Source organism: Ambystoma mexicanum, chromosome 10, assembly GCF_040938575.1.
Source record: "Ambystoma mexicanum isolate Mex_15411 chromosome 10, UKY_AmexF1_1, whole genome shotgun sequence".
Taxonomy (NCBI): Eukaryota; Metazoa; Chordata; class Amphibia; order Caudata; family Ambystomatidae; genus Ambystoma; species Ambystoma mexicanum.
The window spans coordinates 1132934706-1132956964 of NC_090932.1; the positions used below are offsets into that span (position 1 = coordinate 1132934706).

Sequence of the window (22259 nt, forward strand, 5' to 3'; positions counted from 1 at the left end):
CCAACCTTGCAATGGGGCGGTAAATCCCCTTTCCACCAAGGCGGTGCCAGTATTTTACCGGCATGAGCGATGGCGCCAACAGCGCCATGGCTCACCGCCTACCGTGTAATGAGGCCCATGGTCTCACAGTCGTGAGGATTGGACTGCTATGCTCTACATACAATATGTAATCTGCCCATGTGATTTGTTAAAATGCCACAAATGTATAAATTAGGTTATGACTGATTGTGGGCAGAAAGGACTGTGGGATGGCTTTTTACCTCATAAAATGCAACCTCATAAACTGGGACTCCTCCCCGAGGAGGCAACCAACAGTGATTGTCCTATCCTCTTCTTGGAGGTAGGCCTAATTCAGTTCTGCCCACCAATAATTCTGTGATGTCACCATGCTCTATATGACAATGCATTACTTACCGTAAAAGCATTTCTGATGGTTGTATCTGCTTAGATCCACATGCTGTGCATAGGTCCGACATCCAGTGGTCACTGCGGAGTATTGCATTTTGTTTTTCGTAGTCGAAAAGGGGACGTCGACAAGGCGTGTCTGTAACACTATCCCTATAGTGACGTGCGGTGTACCCACAATCACTCACGCGTCAAGGTCCCTCTGTTTGTATTTTTTCTGCCCTGAGGGAGCCTTCTAGACGTGAGTGAGTACAGAAAAGAGAGAGATATAAAAGGATGTCTATGTTCCTTCCATCCGAGCGGGGAGGAAGGGTGGGCACATGTGAATCTAAGCAGATGCAACCATCAGAAATGCTTTTACGGTAAGTAATGCATTGTCTTCTGATGTTTGTTAATCTGCTTAGAATCACATGCTGTGCATAGACTAGCGAGCAGTACCCGGAGTTGGGTTGTGAGAAGGAACAGTAGAGAAAAGGTGTCTTAATACTGCTTGTGCCACCTGGGAATCAGCTCTAGAGTGGGCATCTAGAAAGTAATGTTTTGTAAAGGTGTGTACAGAACTCCAGGTTGCCGCTTTGCAGATGGACTCAAGGGGAACATTTGCAATGAATGCTATGGATGCCCCAGTGCCACGAGTAGAGTGTGCTCTTGGCTTGAAGGGTAGTTCTCTCTTAGCAAGAGTATAACAGAGAGTGATGCATTGAACAATCCATCTAGATATAGTGGACTTTGATACTGCATCTCCTTCTCTTCCTGCTGCCACCGAGACAAAGAACTGATTAGTCTCTCTCAGTGGTCTAGTTCTTTCCATATAAAACATGACAGCTCTGCGCACATCAAGTGTATGCAGGCTCTTTTCTCCTAGATTTGAAGGATTTTGAAAGAACGTTGGTAGTTCAATTGACTGGTTGACATGGAATTTCGAGATGAATTTCGGTGCAAACCTTGGGTGTGTGCGTAGAACTAATGGAGGTGATAGCTATTAGAAAAGCAGTCTTAAGAGTGAGGTCTTTAAGAGTTGCCTTGTGCATGGGTTCAAAGGGTGAACCCATGAGCCTGGTGAGTACCACATTTAGGTCCCAGCCGGGAGCTGGGTTTGCTATTGGAGGGTGTATCCTTTTTACCCCTTCCATGAAGGCTTTGATAGCTGGGACTTTCCACCATGACACTGAGTTGGGCAGTGGTGTATGCAGAAAGTGCTGCTAGGTGGACTTTAATAGAATTGAATACTAGACCCGAGTCTAGCAAATGGGTCAGGTACAGAACAATTTGTGTGGGAGAGCAGTCAACGGGGTTGATGGTTCTTCCTCTACACCAGATGACAAATCTCTTCCATTTGCTAGAATAACAGTGACGAGTGTTAGGTTTTCTAGCTTCCCTGAGGATGTCCATGCACCTTTGTGGAAGTTGTAAATGTCCAAATTCTATGACCTCAGGAGCCAGGCTGCTAAGTTCAAGGTTTGAGGGCATGGATGCAGTGTCCTGCCCTTGTCCTGTGACAGCATGTTGTACGGGCATGGCAGTTTCACTGGTGGAGACAGAGACATCTCCATCAGATGAGCGAACCATGGTTGCCGGGCCCACATAGGGGCCACTAGTATCATGGTGGCTTGTTCCCGGTGCATCTTGTGCACAATCTTGTTGAGAAGGGGAGTCAGGGGGGGGTTGAAGCGTAAACAAATTTCCCTGACCATGGAATCAATAGACCGTTCCCCTTGGGCTGGTTCTGAGGGTACCTGGAGGCGTAATCTTGGCATTGTGAGTTCTCCAGAGTTGCGAACAGGTCTATTTCTGGGAAACCCCACTGTGTGAAGACGTCGAAGACGATGTCTTCGTGTAACCGCCATTCATACTCTGCGGGCAGGGGGAAATCTCTGCTGAGTTCGTCTGCTAGCAGATTGAGTTACCCTGGTTCATGTTGTGACAGTAGGAACATGTGTCTGAGAGCCCACTTTCAGATGTTCTGGGACAGCTTGGACAGTCCTGGAGAGTGGGTTCCCCCTTGCTTGTTGAGGTAGTACATGGCTGTGGTGCTGGCCGCGAGGACCATCACCGTCTTTCCTTGTAGGTGTTCCTGGAAGGCTTTCAGTGCCTTGAACACCGCCAGTAACTCCAGTAGATTTATGTGCTTGGATGCTTCGCTCGGAGTCCACACTCTGTGAGCAGTCTGATGAGATAGGTGAGCTCCCCATCCTGTGAGGGATGCGTCTGTGGTTAGAGTGGCTTCCACTGCGGGTGTGGCAAAAGGTTTTCCTATTAGCAGGTTTTCCTTTGTCCACCACCGTAGCGAGAGAACCAAGGCCTGCGAGACCACCACTAGATCGTCCCATTGTCCGCTGGCCTGACACCACTGGCTGTTGAGCCACTCTTGCATTGGGCGCATGCGCAGGCGCGCGTGAGGTACCAAATAAATACATGACGCCATCATTCCTAGCAAGCGCATTGCTTTGCGCACCGTCACCTCTCGACCTGCCACATATTGGGGGATCTGAAACAGCATGTTTTGGACCCTCTCGTTGGAGGGGAAGACGAGGCCGTCCTTTGTTCGAATTAGAGCCCCTAGGAATTGTTTGATCTGGCTGGGGTCTAAGCTGGACTTCTTCTCGTTGATGGAGGAGTCCAGTTTGGAACAACAGGTCTACAGTCTTTTGGGTATTGGAGAAGCATGTTTCGTAAGAATCCCCTGTTATGAGCCAATCGTCGAGGTAAGGGTATACTGGGATGGACAACCTGCGCAGATGGGCCGCTGCCACTGCCAGTACTTTCGTGAATACCCTTGGTGCTGATGCTATCCCGAAGGGTAGCACTCTGAACTGGTAGTGTTTGTTCTCTATCATGAACCCGAGGTATTTTCTGCGCGCTGGCAACATTAAAATATGAAAGTATGCATCTTTCATGTCCAGTGTTGTCATGTAATCCCCTTGTGATAGCAAGGGGATTACTTCCTGTAAGGTTACCATACTAAACTTTTGGGTTTTGACACATGTGTTTTTCGCTGGGCGCAGATCTAATACAGGGCGCATGGTTAGGTCCTTTTTGGGTACAAGGAAGTACACTGAATAAATACCTTCCGTTACCCGAGATAGAGGCACGACCTCTATAGCTCCTTTTTCCAGTAGCTGTTCCACTTCCTGTAGAAGGATGGCCAGGTGTTCTGGTGTCATGCGTCGTCCCCTTGGGGGTTTGTATGTTGGGGAACTGTTGAATTCTATACAGTAGCCGTGGGCTATGGTTGATAGTACCCAACGGTCTGATGTTATTCCCTCCCATGCTGGAAGAAACGATGTTAACCGGCCCCCGACCGGCGATGCATGGGAGGGGACCCGAATCTTCGGGTCAGTTGCTGTTATTGGCCTGGGAGCCTCTAGGGGTAGAGGCCCGACCTCTCCCCTTGCCACGGCGTTGGCCTCTCTGATTGTACTGGCCACTATTACCTTGGTTAGAGGACCAGTTGTTGGCAGAGTATTGTTGTTGTTGATTCTGCTGCTGGCGTTGGCCACGAAAAAAGCGCTCATTGCCATGGCCGCGTCTGTTAGGGGGCCTAGAAATCTGGTCAAGGGTCTTGATAGTGTCAAACTCCTTTTTAGTATTTTCTAGGGCCTCATCAACTGCCTTACCAAAGAGATTGGTATCCTCTATAGGTTTGTTGATCAGGGAAGCCTGTGTTTCTTGTTTAAACCCCGAATTGCGCAGCCAGACATGGCATTTGAGGAGTATCCCTTGGACTAGGGAACGCCCAGCAGTCTCTGCAGCATCTAAAGTGTTTTTAACGATGCTTTGGTTCACCAGTGTCCCTTCTGTGATTGTGGCCAGAAGGCGTGTACGCAGGGGTTCTGGTGCCTCTTCAGCATCGCTACGTAGCTTGCTCCACTGTGCGTCTGCGTAGCTTGCTAGTAAAGAGTTATTAGCGATCCTTGCTGAGAAAGCGGCAGAAGCTGTGATTCTTTTCCCCAGGGCATACAGCTTTTTCCCCTCCTTGTCTGTAGGTGCCTCGCTGGTGGACAGTGGCACCCCTGCCCTCTTCCTTGTATTAGTTACTACAAGGGAGTCTGGTACGGAGTGGCCCCTGACGTACAAAGGGTCAGAAGGAGATGGACTGAAGAGTTTTTCTATTTGAGGGTTGTCCTCTCTGACCAACGCAGGAGTGGATAGAGAAGGGGTGATTCTTCTTTTTACTGAAGCAAGGAGTGGAATGGTTTGACTGACGGGGGGTTTCTCCTTAATTACTTTTTCCACAAAGTCAATGTCAGGAGTGGTCTCCCCTGTGTCTAATTCGAAATGCGCTGCTGCTTTGCGCAACAGTGCATTAAACGTAGGTTGGTCATCTATAGGAGAAGTGTTCCTAATAGGCGAGTATTTGGGAGGAGATAGGGTTATGGCATCAGGGTCAGATTACGCTAATGGGGACTGGCAGGGGTGTGAGGTAACTACCTCTAGTTCTTCTCCGAAGCCCCCTGCACCTGTATCTGGGTCTTCTTGAAAACCCTCCTCCTCTAGGTTTCGTTCTTCCTCTACACCCAAAAATTCATCCTCTTCCTGAAAATGTTGTTCCTCTTCAGTGAGGTCATACACATCTAATTCCTCATGTGAAGGATTAAACAGCCTAGGAAATTTGACCCTGGGGTCCTCCTGGGGTCCTTCTCTTGGTCTTTTGGGTGTTGGTAGGTTTTGGTTTTCCATAAACCTTTCCATTTTCTCCATACAGAAATGGAGTCTCTCCCGAGTTTCATGGGGTACCCCTGAGTAGTCTAGGGGGGGGGGGGGATTAGTGTTTTCTGCCTGGAAACGCTTTGACCTCTCCCACAACGTCGAAGAACGGTTTCCGTCACCGTCTGAAAAACCTTCCGGTAGGCCAGGAGTCCCTCTCGATGAAGGGGGCAGTTCCTGGCACCCCTTCGGCTTTTTCGGCGTGTCTTTAGCCCTTTGCACGGTATTCGACGTGTCTTTCGTCGTCTGCTTATGGGTATCGGCGGAAACAATCCTCGCTAGGCTCTCGACAAGTAAATTGTCTGTGGAGGTTTCTGGTCTCGACGTTACGGGCGTTGCGTGTTGTACTGCGATGGGCGCTCTTACATGGAGCGTTACGTCGGATGTTTTGGGGGTAGCGCCTTTATCTGTGGAAAGCCCAGTCGCTGGTCGCGGCTGCGTTTGCGAGTGGGGCTTTAGACTCTTACGGTCTGAGGTAGACGCCGGGGTGCCCTGCATCTCCTTCGGCGCTGATGGATTCTTCGTCTTTGACGAAGAAGAGCCGTGGGTTGTGTGCTTATGGGAATGAGTCTTTTGTGCGTCCTTGTCGCCGGGGTGTTCATCCCCATAAGCAGGGCGTGAGCCGAGCCCGTCGGGGCCGGAGACGGACGTCGATGAGCGTGAGCGCTCCCTCGAGAGGTTTAAGACTTCTGCACCGGAGGTCGTGTTATCACCTTCCTCGTCACTTTCCACGACGGCGGCAGCGGGTGAGGCCGCCCACCTCTTGACTACGTTCTTTTAGAGTTTTGGGTTTTAAAAGCCGACAAGCCGCGCAGCCGTCTCCTTTATGATCGAGGGGCAAGCAACGATTACAGCGTTTATGCTTGTCCTTCCACGTGTACTTGCCCTTGCAGCTCGGGCAAAACCTAAAGGGTGTCCTCTCCATAGCTGAGGCAATAATTTGTGGTGATAACAACCCCGAGGGAAAGGGAAGGGAAAAGGAAAGGCACTCTCGAAGAGAAACACGATAGTTCCACCCCCACTCTCCCTACTGTATGTTGGCCAGCAAGGCCAGGCCACGTGTTTCGGCAGCGCCGCAGGATCTCCTCCGTCTCGTCTCCTCCGTCGAAGATCTTGTTCGGCGGAGAAACAGCTTCGCAGCTACATCGAGGGGAGGGATCTATGTGTTAATGTAATAAGTCAGAACCAAGGTCCAGGAAATATGTTTTGCAATGTCTCTCGAGGAGCTCTGCGTAAAGACGACCAAAAGCTGGGCGGAAAAAAAAAATCTGAGGGACCTCGACGCGTGAGGGTTTGTGGGTACACCGCACGTCACTATAGGGATAGTGTTACAGGCACGCCATGTCGACATCCCCTTTTCGACTACGAAAAACAAAATGCAATACTCCGCAGTGACCACTGGATGTCGGACCTATGCACAGCATGTGATTCTAAGCAGATTAACAAACATCAGAAAAGAGTAGCTGACAGAACTACACACACACACACTTCCTGAAGTTCCTGCGCTGCATTCCTGATCTGCTCCATTCATCTTGGTGATTCCAACTACAAGGCCAAAGCATTGCTGACCCTACTCCAGAGCCCACTGCAAAACCCAAGCGTAGCTAATTCCTATCCAGCAATGCCAGTGATCCAGAATCAACCCACTAATCTCCCATTGAAAAGGGGAGACCGGGGGTAACTTTTGCATCCTGAAATCAGACCGGCTTGCTACCCACTAACTGCTTGCCCACTGACTGCATTCAGCGGTACCTGTACCATCCAGTGACCCGAATTGCCCAGCTGTTCGCTACCCGGTGACCAGACCTTGCCCAGCGGACCTTTGCCAGGCGTGCCGCCGTATAGTGACCAGAACCTGTTGACTTTCCAAAAATCCCAAAACTAAAAAGTGGACTGCGAGTATAATCCCCACCCCATAGAATTACATAGCCTATTTTGTCTTGCCTTTGTCCTTATCCCACTCTCTAAGTAGTCATATTTACACCTTGGTAACTTGGTGAAACCGTTAGAATTATCCTTGTATCCTGTCCTTGACTTTATAACGTGCTAGCGCCATCTCTTTTCAATTTTGTCTGGTGTAAATTATAAGCCCTTAGTTATATTTGGAGTAATCAAACTAATTTCCATATATGTTATTGTTGGGGCTAATCACTGTGTCCCTCCTTAACAATATAGCCTAGATAATTTAGTTTAAGGAACATTTTCCTTTATTTCAAAACCGATTTTCTCACTTTTAACTGCTCTATTTTCCTAAAAACGAACCTCACTCTACCTCCCAAATCTCTCTCAATTCACCAGCTAGAAACCTATTTTCACCTCTATATTGTCCCTGTGATATATACCCCGCAGCCCAAAAACCGCACTCCAAATCAGAGTATTTCATCCGTTTTTTATTAAAAAACATTTGGGTAATTTAAAGCGTGAATTGAGGAAATTGCAGCTTTTCATTGTGTCATTTGGCTGTAGCATGCTCTAAACTGTCCACTCATTTTCTAATAGTATGCCTTTTGCTGATCCATTGCTTTGTGAGTGCCAGTGATATAACATACCTGCTATTGTGATAAAACTTATGTATATTATAATTTAACCACACATAATTATTTTTAAAATTCGAGTGTTATTTTAGGCCTTTGCTAAGGGTTTAAAGTAATTCAATTATTTGTGGGTTGAGGGAACATTGCAGGGGGAAACCTTAACTTGGGTGCTATCTTTCCTAAAATCAAAAAGTGCTCCTATTCAATTGTGCAGTGTTATGTTCTGGGAGAAGGTTAATTAAGTGCATTGCTTACATTTCCATTGTAATTATCACCCCCTTGGCGATTGCTGCCCCATATTAAAAATTGTATGATTTCCTTTGAATTTTTTTTAATTTAAAAAATAAATATTGTATTTTCACCAACCGGCCTGGTTCATGGTCCATTGTGACCCGAGGTATTTGAAAAAGGGGGTGTGATACAAGTGGTGTACCATATCAAATTGAATTTGCATAAAATAAAGAGACAGGCAGCTCAGTTGTGCGCTACATACTGGGCTGAGACCAAGGTGTGTGTCGCCCGATTGAAATCCTTAACACGCGTGGCTCCCCCTGCTCCCCTACCCGCTTCCTGGTACTCTTGATCCCGCCTCCCACACGACATGATTGGTCCATTGGACCCAAGCAAAACACCGGCCTAATGACCTGGTGTATGTGACGCACCCGCACCATTCCATCCTTCCTCCCAGGCAAGGTGGGTGCCCCGTGCCCAACCCAGAGCCTGGCCATTTGAAATTAAATTGTGCGCCTACAAGGCACGTAGAGCGTGTGGTGCGCGCGGCTCCCCCTTCTCCCCTGCCCGCTTCCCGGTGCTCTTCATCCTGCCTCCCACACAATGTGATTCATGCATTACACCCTCATAAGGGACATCCTAGGCAGCACTCTGCCCGGCAGCCCCATTGGCTAAGGGCCACAAGGCAAAGGGCGACTCCAACAGAGGTGGCTACAGAAAGTGTCTGCAGGTGTTCGCAGGGGAATCCAGTGAAGCCAGCTGTCAACAGACACCAACAAAAACTATAAGTGTGACAGGGGTGGGGTGTAGAGCAATTACTCTACTCCAGAAAGCCCCCGCCACTCTACCTTACCATAACATATACTGCCATAGACCTACACCGTGCATACTTAGAAAGATTTGTGAACACCAGCTTGAATCTATTAAGGACAGATTTGTAAATGTTGCCTTGCACTGCATACGAACAATACTTGTAAATGTCAACAAGTGTCAACTTAGATAGAATTGCATACATTAGCCTGCATCGCATCCAGATAGGTATATGAATGTTAGCATGTGCCACACTTAGACGGAATTATGAAGGTTAGCTAGTGCCACAGTTCTACTTGTGAACATTATCCTGCGCTGCATCTAAATATGATTATGAAGGTTAGCAAGTGGGACAATTAGATATAACTGAACTTCAGGCTGCCCCTCATCTGGACAGGATTGTGAAAACTAGCATGTGCCGCACTCAGATGGAATTCAAATGTTAGCATCTATCACACTTAGGCAGATGTAGCCAACGTCACATCTAGATAGGATTGTGAATCTTAGCATGTGCCACACATAGATTGAATCATGAAGGCTAGCAAATGCCTCACTTGGATGTAATTGTGAATGTTAGCATGCTGCCACACTTGTATGGAATCGAAGATTACCAAGTGCAACACTTAAATGGATTTGGGAATGTTAGCATGTCCCACACTTGGATAGAATCCTGAACTTTAGCGCGAGTCGCTTCTTGATGGGATTGTGAAGGTTGGCAGATGCCACACTAAGACAGAATAGTGAATGTTAGCATGTTAAATATCATATAACCCACTACCCAAAAAATAGCTCAACATTCTCACTCAAAAACTCTCGCAACCATCTCCTCCACACAACAACCCGCACGCACTTCACAACTCCGCAACAACACATGAGCCGCACCAACAGCACACGAGGACTGACATTGATCCAATACTCGCACCAAAGCTCAGCACTCGACGTATACTGTGTTGAAGCTGCCAACAGAACACCACTCCTCTCACTATCCTACTCCCTTTTCACCTTGCTAACCCATCCCACGTTCTCATTTGCAGATCCGCCAGAGCGCCTGGGGACCAACTCGGTTGGTGACGGTGCACGGTACAAATACCTTTAACATTTAACAACCTTCTTACATTGGAAGTGAGAACCTGGTTATACTCTGCACCAACCACTAGATGGAGGTCTGTGCAAAGCATGCAAGCCTAAATAGATTCACATGCCTCAGAAATATTTGTAGATTTATTGTGTGGCCCTTTCCTTATTGTGTGTATATCAAACATGTTTTATGTACCTTTAAAGCATACTTCACTTCTGAGCAGCCATACTACTACTTGGAAAGTCAGAATAACGATGAGAAAACTCCCTACAAAACAAGTATTTGATATATCTGGGCCCTAAAAAGAAGGCCTAAAAACATCATCCTAGCACATGCCTACCACTAACTTACTCAAGTGCACTTGCACAAGCAATCCATCTTGCCCAGCCTTCTACTGAGGTACTTTGAGAAGCACCTACTGTGGATGTTTAATATTGAATGTGACCGTGCCAGGCATTTTGCTTTAATTCCAAGACCGGCACTTAAACATGCATCCACTGTTCACACATGCCCATCTTACTTACATGATGTAGCACATGTATGCGGTAAGCGCCCTCATTGGGTTTGCCATCATGCACAATGTTGGCGATGAGATCATAGGTAGTGTGCTTGTGTGAAGCTTGGGCCTCCTCGGAAAGATACTCCCGCAGATCAACGTTCCTGCAGTAAAAAGAGGTAAGAACAATATTAACACCATGCACGAAGCCATGGCAAGCAGACTGGTAATGGACTACAAATATAGAAATGAAGGCAAGCACTGCTATGGTTGCCAACAACAAGGACCGTCTGACAGCCCAGTGTGGTATACTTAGTCACTTGTTGATGGGGAAGTCTTGAAAGGAGCAAAAAGCAATGATGGCCAAATTACACATATCTTGCATTGCCTCACATCATATAAAAATAATCTTACAATAGATAATGATCTTCTAGCAGACCCCTTTCTAAAATGACAGAATATTTGTATTTATTGAACACATAGGTGGGCGGTTTGATCAGAAACACTGTCAGGATGGTTTTCCAACACTACACTTCTAAGCTACTATATTCATTACAGCAATACATTGCATACACATTATGAACAAAAAGGAAGGCTCAATTTACAGCTTTATCCAGCCAATGTGGTGGAAAGGCGTTAGCACCACTCCAGGCACCCATGTTCAGGTTCAGCCCCTAGTTATGTGACCAAGCATTCCTACATCTGCAGCCTCACCAGGATGAGTGGGCCTCATGTGAATCTAGGAATGATACCAACACTGGAGAACTGCAGTCACAGGTATGTAAAGGATTCTTCTCCAGCATTGGATCTTTCATAGATTCCATGATTGAATAGAATATCAAGCAGTATTGGCATGCATATGGTCAGAGTGGTGCCCCAAATGTAGCCTAGATATTAGCAGGAATCGACATATACAAGTGTGTGTAAATGCAAGAAAGTTTTGGTTAAAGTGCGAAAATAGGATGCACGTACCATCTAGCACAGAGATGCTCCAGCATCCCCAGGCCATCTGTGGGTTCAGTCTTGGGATATTCATCAAGACAGTAGTGCCCCGCAAAGATATGGGGAGATTTCCACATTGCAGCTTGTCAGATGCAATGCAAGGAGAAGCCAACACTTCATCACAACAGTGGTTGCATGGCCAATCGTTTTGACAAACCTTGGCCTTTCTGAGGACCACCAAAGGCAAATAAGTGAGTAGTTTCTTATCTGTAACTCCGTTTCTCCAGCGTTGTTCTCTTTCATGGATTCACATGCTGTGAATATTTCCCGTCAGGCTGGGAAACCTCGGTAACTTTAACCTAGTGTTTTCCTATGGAAAACTTCGACATCTTAGAGTCCTATCGACGTCCTTTTTGGGAGCTTTAGGCTACCGAATAGGACACTCGGTATAAAAACCCCCGCCCCGCGGCTTCCCTTCATATTTTAACCTGCAAAGTAGAGGAAACCCGAATCACGGTTTGCCTGCAGGGGGAGGCCAGCGGGTGCATGCAAATCCATGAAAGATACCAATGCTGGAGAAGTTATAAGTTACTCACCATAGTGACTAACGTACTCTTAGTCCTTAGTGTTAGGCAGAAACCTGTGCAGTTCCCTCTGGGACCACTGCAAAAGATTTAAGACTACAGGTGTTTGTCAGTAAACCCTCGTGGTAGCAGTCTGCACCACACAGATTCACTTGGTAGCTGTGGCTGAGCAGTCAGACTTCCCTCAAGAAGAGTTAGGCAGTATACATAGTATTCACAATAGGTCAAGAGCACACAATAGAACAAGTAAACACTGGCCAGGGCTTGGTGTAAAAGAGATATAATTATTTATTTAAAACCACATCTAGAAAAACACACAGGCACTAATAGTAAGCAATTCAAAAACACGGTCACTAAAGGATATACACTCCCTTAAAAGAATATTAGACAAGTCTTAAGTAAAGCCCCACTTATTTTCAGACAGCGGTGAGCGCTTAACGTAGATGGCACTCTAATAGTTCGTTTTAAAAAGGGAGAGAAAAGCAGAGAACAATTTGAAACAGATCCCAACACTTTTACAAGAAAATAACAAGAGAGGAAGGCAAAGTAAAACCGTGAATTCAGAGTCAGTAGGCCGGATCAGCTTTAAGAGGATCGAAACGAAATGTGTCCAATGTCACACGGTTGCAGTGCACAAAAGTCTTGTAATGGTTCAAAAAGGAGTTGGACCAAAGAAAGGGACCAGTTAGAGGGTCAAGGCGGCCAGCCCAGTCCAGAAGGTTAAGGAGTTATTATTACCTTGTAGCAATCTTTAGAATGGGAGGCCTGGGGGACACGGTACCTTAAAGTGGTGAGAACACTCCAGCGGGGGCAGTTGTTCCTGGCAGCGGATGCAAGTTTCATCCGGGGGAAGAGAGGATCTCGTCGTGGAGGAAGACAGGAGTCTGTTGCACTGCCAGGAAAGAAACGCGGAGTTTCTCAGGCACAAGGAGCGGTCCGTTGATTCGTGGTTCAGTGGCGAGTGGCTATCCGGCCGCCGGGGTGCTTGGCACGGGCAGTTCGACCACAAACCGGTCTGGGGTGCGAAGAAAGAAATATAAACTGGTTGTGCCCACCAGTCAAGGGAAGAAGCCTCTCCAGCTGGGAGATCTTCTCTGTCGTCGGGAAGTGGTGAGTCGGTTCTGCAGGGCTCCACCGGTGGTGTCGTCGTGGTAGGTCGGCTCAGCTTCTCCCTCGTCGGATTCTCAGGTCCTGTGGCGACTTCTGAAGTTCCAGTCCCCAAAGCCCTGCTTTTATGCAGCATACCCCCATTCACTCAGCCTAGCTGTCAATCAAACATGCTAAGTGGTGAGCCGGCCGGCTCACAACTTGGGCCAATCACACAAGAGTGCGACTTGAGTTACCAAGGTAACTCAGTCCAGGGTGCCTAATCCCCCTCCCGCACCCCCTGTGGTACCCAGACCGAGTGGCACCATTTTTGGAGGCTTCTGTGGAGAAGCCCACCAAAAAGTGGAACAAAGGGCTCGACTTGGGTTGGAGTCACAGAAGAGAACACAAACGCCATTTTAGAATCGAGTCTTGGCAAAAAATACCAACCAGAGAATATTAATTAAATAAACCGGCGGTATGTTTGAGGCTATGAGAATTAAATAATTAAAAGTTGGTAGCCTCGAACAATGAGAAAATCCCATAGGGAAATATTCGCGGTTGAATATAAAAAGTAGTTTCCACTGCCACCAGCCAAAACTCGATCAGGGGGGACGGAGACGTGCCCCCTCGACTAACAGACCCCGGGGCAATCGAATTGCCCCGACCAGTACGTCCACAATATGATGGTTTGTACTGGTTTCTGTTAATTTGGGACTAGTCAAGCCAATGGTGACTTTACATGCCCTGGGAGACAGTAGTCAGTCCCAGAGTATGGAGTCTATGGTGGGGTGTCACTATGACACCCCTGTGTTACTGCACGGAGGGTGCTGTGTAACACACATAGGAAAAACACATGAGACCCTATGGAGTAAAGGACCCCAATTGCCCATAAAACACATTACCAATCAAAGGAATACCATAAATCATGTCCAAGAGTGGGAGAAAAAGAGTCTCACTCTTGGCAGGAGGAAAAAAACAAACTCCAGAAATCCAGCAAAGCTGCTGGGGGACTCACTAGGTTAGGAAATTCAGCCTAAAGAAAGAATTCTCCCTAATTCTCGCCCCCCGACCCCCCAGACCCCACAGACTAAGGGACAGGAGGATTTAATCCACTCCTGGATGAATCTCATACCTCTAGTCAATGACATACATCCTAGAGAGAACATCAGCATTTTGGTGGTGACACCCTGACCTGTACTCAATGGTGAAATCAAACCCTTGCAGGCAGATTGACCATCTCAATAGTTTTGGGTTTTCCCCTTTCGTTTGCATTAACCATCTCAAGGGTTGGTGGTCAGTCTGAATGACAAAAGTAGAACCATACAAGTATGGCATAAACTTCTTCAGAGCCCACACAATAGCAAAACACTCTCGTTCAATGGTTGCCCACCTTGTTTCAGGATCCTTTAGTTTTCTACTGATGAAGCAAATGGGGTGATCCCTACCTTTCCCATCCAGTTGACTGACGACTGCCACTATTCCTACATTTGAAGCATCTGTTTGCACAATGAAAGTTTGGTAGTAGTCGGGAGCTCCGAGTACTGGGGCTTGGCAAAGAGCCTTTTTCAGGGTTTCAAAGGCCCGATTGCATTCCTCATTCCACCTAACCTTTTTAGGGAATTTAGGAGAGGAGATGACATTCAGTGGAGAAGCTATGGACCCATAGTTCTCAATGAAATTCCTGTAATACCCAGTGAGACCTAAGAAGGCTCTCACCTGGGTCGGAGTAGTAGGTGTTGTCCAATTTTGCACAGCTTCAATCTTACTGGGCAAAGGCCTTATTTCTCCACCTCCTACCTCAGGTCCAAGGTAGACCACTTTGCTCTGTCCAATCTGGCATTTACTTGCCTTTATGGTCAGATTGGCCTTTCCAAGAGCCTGTAAAACATATCTCAGGTGGTCCACATGTTCTTCCCAGGAATTGCTGAACACTGCTATGTCATCCAAGTATGCCAAGCAGAGGTCCTCCATCCCATTCAGAACCTGGTTTACCATCCTTTGAAACGTAGTAGGTGCATTTTTCAATCCAAAAGGCATAACCTTAAACTGGAATAAGCCAACTGGGGTAGAAAATGCAGTTTTCTCCTTGGCATGTCTGTCAGGGCTATTTGCCAATAGCCTGACGTCAAGTCAAATGTGCTGAGGAACTTGGCTGCACCAAGTCTATCCACCAACTCATCTGTCCTTGGCAAAGGGTGGGCATCAGTCTTAGTGACTACATTAAGAGCTCTGTAATCCACACAGAATCTAAGTTCTTTATATCCTGCCTTTGGTACTAACACAACTGGGCTAGACCATGGACTAGTAGAGGGCTCTATTACCCCGAGATCAAGGATCTTGTTGACCTCACCTTTGATGTGGGTTCTTACATTTTCTGACATTCGATATCCTCTGCTTTTGACTGGCAGACAGTCACCAGTGAGTATGTCATGCTGTCCCCAAGGGGTCAAGCCTGGTGAAAGTGAGAACAGAGAGGAAAACTGATTCAACATAGGTTCGCACTCTTCCTGTTACTCAGGTGTCAGATTTGAAGAGAGATTTACTCCTTCAAACTTTTCGTCTAAAGGTATGCCTCTGAGGAGATCAGGAAGAGCTTCACTCTCTTCTTCTTCCTCTGATGATGCTAGAAGAAAAGCTCCTACATCAGGTCTGGAGACATACGCTTTTAGTCTGTTGGTGTGGAAGACTGTTGGAGCCTCCTTGGGGTTGCCCAAGTCCACCAGATAGTTGACCTCTCCAAGTATACCCACAACTTTGAAGGGTCCCATCCATTTGTCTTGTAAGGCCCTCTGCCTTGTTGGAATCATAACGAGAACTAGCTGGGCTTGAGTAAACTCAACCATCGTAGCCTTTTGGTCGTGCCAGTGCTTGACCAATGCTTGTCCAGCTTTCAAGTTATCACTTGCTTCTGCCATCATTTGTGACATTCTCCTTCGGAGACCTATCACGTAGTCACTCACTCTGACTGGCTTGGGGGAAGGAGCACTCTCCAACCCCTCCTTGATCAGGGCCAATGGACCTCTGACCGGATGACCATAGAGAAGTTCAAAGGGAGAATAACCTACTCCCTCCTGAGGGACTTTTCTATAAGCAAAGAGAAGGCATGGAAGTAGAAGGTCCCACTTTCTTTTAAGGGGGTCCTCTAAAGCACCTATCATGCTCTTCATGGTTCTGTTGAACCTTTCACCCAACCCATTTGTCTGAGGGTGTTATGCGGTTGAGAACTTGTAAGTAACTCTGCAGGTTTTCCACATGGCCTTCATGTAGTGGGACATAAAATTTGACCCCCTGTCAGAGATTACTTCCTTAGGAAACCCAACCCTGGTAAAAAACACCAAGGAGGGCCTTAGCCACAGCCGGAGCTGTAACAGTCCTCATAGGAATTGCCTCAGGGTATCTAGTAGCATGGTCTACTACAACAAGTATAACCCTGTTGCCTGAGGAAGTTGGAGGATCAAGGGGACCAACAATGCCAATCCCTACTCTCTCAAATGGGACTCCCACTACAGGGAGAGGCACTAAAGGTGCCACATTCTTGGAGCCAACCTTTCCAGAGGTCTGGCAGGTGTGGCAGCTCCTGCAGTATTTATCTACTTCAGCCCCCATCTTTGGCCAATAAAAGTAGAGTGAGAGACTTTCCTTAGTCTTCTTGAAACTCAAGTGACCAGCCAAAGGAATCTCATGGGCTAACTGCAAGAACTGTGGTCTGTTCTCTTGGGGTACTACAAGTCGTTTGTTGTCCCCAGGTGCAGACTCGGTTGGTTCACTGTAGAAGAGGCCATCTTCCCAGTGTAACCTATATTTCCCAGGCTCTTGCCCTTCAGCCTGAGCATCTGCCTGGTGGCGAAGACCTTCCAGAGTTGGACATTCTCTCTGTCCCTTACTGAAGTCTGCCCTGTTGGGTCCACCTTCTGCCAGTAAAGACTGCAGCTCATGATGGTCAACAGGATCCAGATCTCCAATGAGTTCTTGGCCTTCCACTAGCTCTTCTTCAGAGTCTAGTTCAACCACACAGGGTTGTACCTCCCTCTCAGCCTCAGCTGGAGGGGGAGTTACTGGTGTAACTTTGGACAACCTAGGGGAAGTCCTTGTTGGCTGCACTGGAGTGCTGGCTGTGAGGTTCTTTTTAGAAGTTTTAGGTTTCCCTTTTTCTTGTATTTTCGTAGAGACAGCAGCTGACATCTCCAGTGGAGTAGGAGTGATCTCTTTCATCATCATCTCCTTGGGAGTACCTCTCATGGTTCTCTCCCTTGCAGGTCTGGTGAGCTCCTGTAACATTTTACTAGGAGGTCTGGGGGTATGTGACACTACTCCCTCCAAGAGTTTTCAAGTCATTACCCAGCAGAACCCTTCCTGGCACCTCACTTTGTATGCTGACAGGTATCTACACAGTCATGTCATTACACTGGATGAGAACTGGTAATTGGGGAAGCATCTGCACAGACCCTCCAGCTAACTTGGTGAGGCGTTTGGGGGCCTTAGCAACATCCTCAGCCTGAAAAAACGATTTGTACACCACAGTTATGCTGGCTCCAGTGTCCCAGATGGCAGGAGTCTCCTGACCATTCACCTGGACACTGTACTTTATAATACTCTTTAGTATTATCTGGTATAGAATTATAGACATCTAACTTCTGTTGTTCCCACAGACCCAGAGACACTGGCTGAGACTCCAATGGGTTCATCAGCCAGTAATAGAAAGTTTCCACTTGCCATTTATACTTCCTCCTCTGGAGCAAAGGCTAAGGAGCCAAGCTGGACCCCTGAAGGTTTACTCTTACATCTGGGATCTCCTTTCACATGGTCAGTAGAGCCACAAACAAAGCATTTACCAAATGCTTTCTGGAATGGTGGCTTGATCTGACCTCCTTCTGGTTTGGCACCAGGAGGTACACTAGCCTGATTTGGTTTCCCTGGTGGCTTACCCTTTTGGTTTTTTTGGGGCCCTCTGGAATTATTAGAATTCTCTTTGGAGTCCTTTTTTGGCTGTTTTCCCTCATCCTTTTTCCGAGTAGCCCCAGAATCCTTGTGAGTGGCCCTGTTGGCAACCCACAAGTCAGCAGCCTTAGTGTCATGATCTCAGCTTCCAAAAGGTCAGGGTTTTCCCAACTCCCTTGGAAGCAGATCTATAACCCAGGTTCCGAGTGCCAACCAGTCCCAATTGGGACCTTTGGGACCCAAGTCCTGGCGCCAGTGGCACCAGGCTCATAAATATGCCCAGTCCCAGCGCTGGAAGCGCCGGGCTCATAATGCTTGGGTGGACTTACCTGCAGCAGACCATGCTGCTTACTTGCCTGCCAGTTGAGCCTCTGATCCTCTTCTGTTTGGAACTACTTTTCCTGTTGGGTGGGGCAGGAGCCACTCCCTAGATTCAGAACACTGGAACTCTTCTGGAAAGCAGGAACTCTTTTCTTACCTAGGCGTGGCTGTGGAAGGAGACACCTAAGCACTACAGGAGGCTATTTAAACCACACCCGATGGATGAATCTTGCTTTGCGTTCTTCTGCATCCTCTGCAGCAGAACGCTCATCGTGTCTTCTGCATCTGATCCTGGGCCTAAGGAAAAAGGCTTACCATCCTGAATCCAGTTTTCAGCAACACCTATAAAGACAAGAAAGAACAGGTTAGCATTACGGTCTTCACACTGCATTCCGGCATCTGAAAGACAAAGGCTTACCTACTCTTCGTGCGCTCCGGAGGTCTTCACAGTGCATTCCGGCATCTGAAAGACAAAAGCTTACCAACTCTTTGCACGCTCCGGAGGCCTTCGGCGCTGCATCCCGCATCTGAAAGACAAAACAAGGTGCGTTTAAAGACATTGGGGAACTTTAATACTCACGTGCCATTACTCCTTTCCACATCTAACCCAGTGGGTATTCCGGCACCCTGCAGCCGCTCTGAACTTGTACCTACAAAATAAAAAGACAGAGCGCATTGTGAAGCAGGCAACAAGCACTTACTTACGTGCTTCCAGGCGCTTCTATTCATCACACGGGCTCCATCTTCAACTCACTTCAGCCCGTCATCCGCCATCGCCGGAACCCTGCAAAACAAGAGACATCATTACTAAAGACTTTAAAGACATTAGGATTACTCGAAACTTACCGTTCGTGCAGTAAACGACGGACAGCAGTCCTCTGAAGTCAAGAGGCCTGCTCCCCTTATCCAGTGAAGAAACTGGTTACAGCACCCTGCCCCGAGGCAGATGGAGAGCACGACGTTCACTTACCTAAGGTGAGAGCGTTAACCTTTGGGGTTCTACAGGAGAAGAGAGAGGGAAGAAGAGAAAGACATTCAATAACCCAGTTCCTTAATCCCATATTTTCTATCTGCAGACATCTTACCCTTCGAGTCAGACATACAGTGCACAGAGGTCCAGCCCAAAGAGCCAGCCGTGTGTTACACATCACCTTTGAAGATACGGTATACGCCCAGTCAAGACCGGCGCCTCTACGGGAATCAGGGGAGCGTTACAGAACGCAAAGCCTACCACAAAACTCCCGTCCAGGCGCTATGGAAACCTCGGATACCGACCAGCTAGCCCAGTTACTTGGGGAACTAAGGGCAGAAGTGCATGCAGCCCGTCAGGAAACGAACGCTCTAAGAAGGGAACTGATTATTTCCAAGGAGCGAACAGATGATCTCGCTAGACAATTGCTACAGTCACAAGCCGGACAGACCCCGTTACCCGCATCTGGGGGAAATCTTCCTTCTACATCCTCTATGAATCCAGTGCAGATCAACCTACCTGGGAATGTACCTCTGGCTCCGCCCGAACGATTTTCTGGTGACCCAAAGAGGTTTGCAGTATTTATCAATCAGTGCCGGTTGCATTTCTTATGCCGGCCAGCAGCCTTTCCAACTGATCAAGCTAAAGTAGCTGTCGTGCTTTCGTACCTTAGTGGCAATGCGGCAGACTGGTCGATCCCTCTAGTAAATCAAGATGATCCGGTCCTCCATGATTTTCAAGCTTTTCAGCTCAGTATGGAAAAACTGTTCACAAGACATTCACAGGGGCAGGCCTTGGACAATGAGCTTCTTTCGTTGCGACAAGGTAATCAAGACCTTTTGGCTTATATTGCGTCTTTCAACAGACTGATAGTGGAAACTCAATGGCCTGAGGACAAAAGGATTACGCTGTTTTATAGAGGTCTACGTGGAGAGCTCAAAGATGTGTTAGCCCAAGTAGTGAATCCCCCACAAGATTGTTCGGACTATATAGACTTAGTCGTTCAAATAGATCACAGACTGCAGAACAGGAAGGCCGATCGTTTCAAGTTTGATGCTCGAGTATTTTCCAAACCGCCAACTCCTTCCAAAGGAGTAGACTCCGGGGAACCCATGCAAATAGGGGGTCTGAAAGGTCCTCTAACACAAAAGGAGCGGGAAAGGAGTAAACAGTTGCAATTATGCCTCTATTGCGGAAACTCAGGGGACTTTCTTCGAGACTGTCCGGTGAAACCTGCCAAGAAGGCAGTAGGAGCTGCAGTTACCAAAGTTACAAACGCTGAGCAGGGAAACGACCTCGCCCGACAAGAATAGAGGTCCTCTTGCCGAGCGTGAAAACCAGTTCCGTGACCTCGCATTTCGTGATACCTATGGTCCTCATTAGCCCTGATAATCCGGATCGATTACATGCAATTGAAGCTTACGTCGACAGCGGTGCCATCGGCAATTATGTGGATCATGAAATGGTTTTGAGGATGAATCTAACTCTTTGTCCCAAGGCTGTAAAGGACGTCATTACTACGGTGGATGGTACGGAGATAGCCTCCGGGCCAGTAACGCATACCACTCAAGAGGTGACGCTAGTAAGTCAAGATGGACACCATGAGAAGATCGTGTTCGATGTGATCAAAGCCCCTCAGTTTCAGATTATTCTAGGAATACCTTGGTTAGAGAAACACAATCCTCTGATCGATTGGCGAGCAAGAACGGTCCAGTTTCCAGAATGTGTCTCTACTTGTCACCCTCCACCTGGTGTTGCACTGGCAGCAATTTCTTCAGAGACTCCCCAGTTACCTCCCGAATACCTAGAATACCAAGATGTTTTCCGGAAGGATCAGGCTAACTCTCTACCTCCTCATAGGTCTTATGACTGCCAGATAGACCCGATACCTGGATCTACTCCTCCTTGTAGTAGAATTTATGCCCTCACCGAGCCTGAGAACCTTCACCTTCGACAATACCTGGATCAATACCTGGCAAATGGGTTTATTCGTCCTTCCAAGTCCCCTGCTTCTTCAGCTTTGTTCTTCGTTCCAGAAAAGGAAGGAGACCTTAGAACTTGTATAGATTATCGCTCCCTGAACCAGATACCGTTAAGAATAGATATCCGTTACCTTTGATCCCTGAACTCCTGGACCAAGTCAGAAAAGCATGCATATATACAAATCTGGATCTTAGAGGAGCTTACCACTTGGTACGAGTAAAAGAGGGCGATGAATGGAAGACGGCCTTCCGCACCAAGTATGGGCTATTTGAATATAAGGTCATGCCCTTCGGACTTTGCAATGCCCCGGCCGCCTTTCAATATTTTATGAACGATGTCCTCAGAGAGCTCATAGATGTGTGTGTTGTTGTTTACATTGACGACATCCTCGTTTATTCTTCATCGGAATCTGAACATGGTAAACACGTGAAAATGGTCCTCGAAAGATTGCGTCAACACAAACTTTTCGCTAAGTTGGAAAAATGTGTTTTCAACGTGACTGAAGTTGAATTCTTGGGATTCATATTATCACCTGGCGGAGTGCGTATGGATTCAAAGAAGGTCGATGCAGTTCTCAAATGGCCATCACCATCCTCCGTAAAAGGTGTGCAAAGCATGTTAGGCTTCGCTAACTTTTACCGCAGGTTTATCCCCGAATTCTCTCGAATAGTCCAGCCCATCACTGCCTTGTTAAAGAAAAACAAACGTTTTGAATGGTCTACTGAGGCGGAACAAGCTTTCCAGGATTTGAAGACTAAATTTATCTCTGTACCAATCTTAAAACACCCTCGCCCCGAACTCCCCTACATCATGGAAACTGATGCTTCAAGCCTTGCCATGGGGGCAGTTCTATCACAAAAGGACCCGGTAACCAATCAGTTGCATCCCGTGGCATTTTGGTCCCGCAAATTCTCGCCTCCTGAAATCAATTACACGATTACTGACAAGGAACTTCTGGCTATCAAGTCTGCCTTTAAGGCTTGGCGGCATTATCTGCTGGGGGCCCGACACACTGTTACTGTGATTACGGATCACCGAAACTTGCAATATTTGAAAACCGCAAAAGCCCAATCCTCTAGACAACTCCGTTGGGCATTATTCTTTGCCGAGTTTGACTTCATAATTACCTATCGACCTGGTACAAAGAACGGTAAAGCTGATGCCCTTTCTC

General features: G+C 47.4%; 1 protein-coding gene across 1 annotated transcript in view; it reads right to left on the bottom strand.

Annotated features, from left to right (window-relative positions):
* USP39 (ubiquitin specific peptidase 39) overlaps positions 1 to 22259 on the bottom strand; it is a 660051-nt gene that overhangs the window by 39320 nt on the left and 598472 nt on the right. The window contains exon 11 of the mRNA XM_069619032.1: positions 10290 to 10425. Within this exon, the coding sequence (XP_069475133.1) occupies positions 10290 to 10425 (136 nt within the window). The remainder of the gene's footprint in view (positions 1 to 10289; positions 10426 to 22259) is intronic.